This window comes from Abramis brama (genome assembly GCF_963993115.1).
Source record: "Abramis brama genome assembly, contig: SCAFFOLD_192, whole genome shotgun sequence".
NCBI classification, from domain to species: domain Eukaryota; kingdom Metazoa; phylum Chordata; class Actinopteri; order Cypriniformes; family Leuciscidae; genus Abramis; species Abramis brama.
Window position 1 is genome coordinate 952 of NW_028155988.1, and position 3745 is coordinate 4696.

The 3745-nt window shown below is 35.1% G+C and overlaps 1 protein-coding gene across 1 annotated transcript; it reads right to left on the reverse strand.

The window, feature by feature from the left end:
• Positions 1 to 1498: 1498 nt before the first annotated feature.
• On the reverse strand, positions 1499 to 2842 carry LOC311077193 (uncharacterized protein). The gene is made up of 2 exons (XM_084139025.1): positions 2518 to 2842; positions 1499 to 1881 (listed from the first exon to the last, which is right to left on the reverse strand). The coding sequence occupies exons 1-2, from the start codon at positions 2804 to 2806 to the stop codon at positions 1739 to 1741; spliced, it is 432 nt and encodes a 143-aa protein (XP_083995151.1). The 5' UTR covers positions 2807 to 2842; the 3' UTR covers positions 1499 to 1738.
• Positions 2843 to 3745: the final 903 nt, after the last annotated feature.

A 3745-nucleotide genomic window follows, 5' to 3' on the forward strand; every position in this document is an offset into this window, starting at 1 on the left:
TAATAATAGTTGTATATTTTAAACATCTTCATTCATCATGGATTGCATTAGTTGGTCCAGACAAACTTAGCAGAATCATTAGTCTGAATATTTTATTGTTATACAATGACTTCAATAAAAAGAAAGACTGTTGTTTTATTGGCATGACAGATATTTCTACATTTGTGTTTATAAAGCGTTTGCAGCTTTTGTTCCGTTCAATTAAAACAAAGCAAAGTGAAAATGTGCAAACCAATTAAACGTAAAATAAGAAACATAGCATAGAAATATAAAATGGATAGCACTTAAATGAAATATTGATACATTCTTGTATTGGCCTCCAGATGGACCCAACTTAGTCACTTTGGAGAAAAGCATCTGAAATGCAGACCTGTAAATCACTATTATAGATTAAAACTCACAATATTGTGATATCTGATGGATTTTTTTTATTATTATTATTCAATGCCACAATATAACAATCACATTATTTACATTAGCTGCCAGAAAGAGAGAAAAATACATAAAGCACTAAAAATGCACACATTTCTAACATGGATATGAATATCATTAATCTAGATTTCTAAATCTTTCCAGAATAGTTTTAATATTATACTATTTAAATATTGAAAAAATAGAAAGAATATGTCGAGCAGTCATTAACCTGTCTTTTTCCTTATTTTCATAAACTGATGTGATTCATAAACAATATATGATTCATATTGAAAGTTGGTTGTTTGGTTAATGGCTTATGTTTTAGTAATCCTTATAGAAAAAAAAATGTATATATATATATATATATATATATATATATATATATATATATATATAAGTCTGCTGAAGACATGGTCTATTACACTGTATTTCCTCTAATGTGTTATGATGTGTAGCCTATTTACACTGTATGTTTTTAAAAAACTGTTTAATGCTATAATGTGTTTTTATTCAACTGTAGTGAATGTGACATACATAATTCACCTTTGTTGTTAAGCGTAGTTCTATACACTGTAGATTATAAATGCAGCACTTTGTTATTAGCGTGTTTCTTCATAACTGTTCAGGGATCGCGGTCCCTTTAAATGTTCTGAATGCGTGATGACGTGGGGAGCTTGGCAGCGCCATTGTTTTTCTGCATCTCTAAATAAAAGACACACGCATTCGTGTGCTCAACGTGAGAAATTGTCTCTTGCAAATGACTGCAATTTTCACACAACTGTCATTCAATGTGAATCTGAATTCATTCTTATTATGACTCCCCCTCAGTGATAATAGGCATTAATGATCATAGCTGTATATCAGTTCGGTAGGCTAGTGGTTCCCAAACCTGTCCTGCCGGCACCCCAACACTGCACGTTTTCTTTGTCTCCCTAATCAAACACACCTGATTCAACTCATCAGCTCATTATCACATGGGTTAATGAGCTGATGAGTTGAATCAGGTGTGTTTGATTAGGGAGACAAAGAAAATGTGCAGTGTTGGGGTGCCGCATTGGTGTGACAAATGTGTGTATTTGTGGAGTTTCTGCATACATTTTTGAAAGGAAATTAAAACAGCAACATAACATACATTAAGAACATTTTAAAACATTAAACAAAAACGAGTTGCAGAATAAAAACAAATATTCAAGAATATTCATATTTTTAGCCTCAGATGGAGAGAATATGAAAGCAAAGCTTCGTTTTGCCATCACTAAACAATTAGACCAGACATACTTTCATCTTGACGTTTAAAAATGACATCTCTTCTGGTTGCTTCGTTTTACCTTTTACCTCTTGAAGCTCTGACGTCATTGACCAGAAGAACAACAGCAGCCGCAGAAGCCACGCCCATCAGCGCAGTGACGACCAATCGCAGCACAGCTTCAACTGAATCACAACAGGGGGCGTGGCTTTCTGGAGAAACTAATGAAACAAATGATAAATTAAATTAAGATTTTAAAAAAGTTGCCTTTAGTCTTTCATGAATTAAAAAAGGTCTAATTGTCTGCTCCACACAAGAAAAAAAAAATAGGAACAGTTTAAAAAAAAACATGAGATGACAGAAGCTCATTCATCATGTCTGGCATCTTAAGTTATAAGTCTCAATAAAATCCACACATTAGTGAATATTATCATCAGTGCTGTGGTACATGTGTGACAGAGTGTGTTGATGTCCAGATGTGTGGTCTGGTTGCTGATGGGATTGTTCAGCACACAGCTGTAGGTGTTTTTATCCTGATATTCCACCTCCAGAGGTAGAGAGAGACTGATGCTGAGATCACACACACTGATGCTGGACAATACACTGATTCCTGCGTACCAGGAGAGAGTCGCATCACACACATTCAACACTGATGAACACACCAATGAACATGATGATATCCAGAATAAATCACATCAGTGAATAAAAGGGCAGGTTTTTTTTTCATTGTTTTAATGTGTTGAGAGAGAGAGAGAGTTTGTGATGTCATTCATAAACAATAGACTGCTCAAAATGAAAGTATTCAATGGGCTGAAAAGGAAAGTCAAAAATAAGTGTGTAAAAATGATTTAACTCACCATAGACAGTGAGATTGAAACTCTTGATCACATGATCTTTTATCTCTAGTTGATCAACTCCAGCATGTTCAGTTGTGGTGTGTGTGATGGTCAGAGATCCAGTTTGATCATCCAGCTTCAGTCTGTCTCTGAATCTCCCGTCAGTAACATCATCGTATACAGTGATTCTGTCGTCCTGTACATTGATTTCAGCTCTTAAAGTGTTTTCATCTCCAAACCTCCACAGAATCAGATCATCATCCTTCATTTCAGTGAGATCAGAGTTTAGAGTGACTGAATCTCCCTCCATCACTGACACTGACTTCACTCCATCTGTACCAGCAAACACTCCTGGAGAACAGAGTTTATCACAGATTAAGGGTCCCAAATATCATTATGTTGCTTTATAGGCTCAGTAGGTAAAACTGAAATGAAGAACTTGCATGACAGCAGCACAGAGAGGAAAGTATTGCAAGTACAAATAACTGATCATAAAAGAAAAAGTTAAAGGAATCTGAATCTGTCCCCAAAGTTATTCAGATGATAGTCCTGAATCCAAACCAGAATTTATAAGTAATGCTTTGTTCAATTTTAAAATATCTGAAAATAATGCATCTCCGTGTTACTCTGTATAAAAACTAAAGCATGAACTAAATTAGTACAAACATATAAAACACATTTATTACTTACCAGCCAGTTTGCACAAACACAAGCAGAACGGAACGTATTCTTTGTGCTAAAAGACTGCTTTAAAACTTTCACAGAGACCTCAAACAGAAAGCACAAAGCCTTTCTTTAAAGTGAATTTCGTTTTGTATTAATTGTAGCTTAATTTTTAATCAATGTTTCATCAACCAATTACCTGGATTTAATAAATAAGAGGAATGTAGGCTATAACAGACAATATATCATGATAGGGAGGTGCCGGCGCGTGCTCGTTTCATAAATTAAACGAAACTAAACGTAGCCTACTTGCCTCACAGACCTGAGAAATATATCTATAGAAATCGTGAAATGTGTACTTTTAAACAGAACAATTCAAAATGAAAGAAAACAGACTGCTTTCTGCTTAATCCGTATGCATCGGCGGCGCTAGGGAGGAGCTAGCAGGAGCTTGCCTTCAGCACCCCCAAGAAAGACCAAAGCACCCCGATAGCACCCCCAAAAATAATTTCTGGAAGCAATTATATTCAGGCTGTATTCTATGGAAGCCCTGAACCGCATTTTGAAGAACAAAAAAGAAAACTTA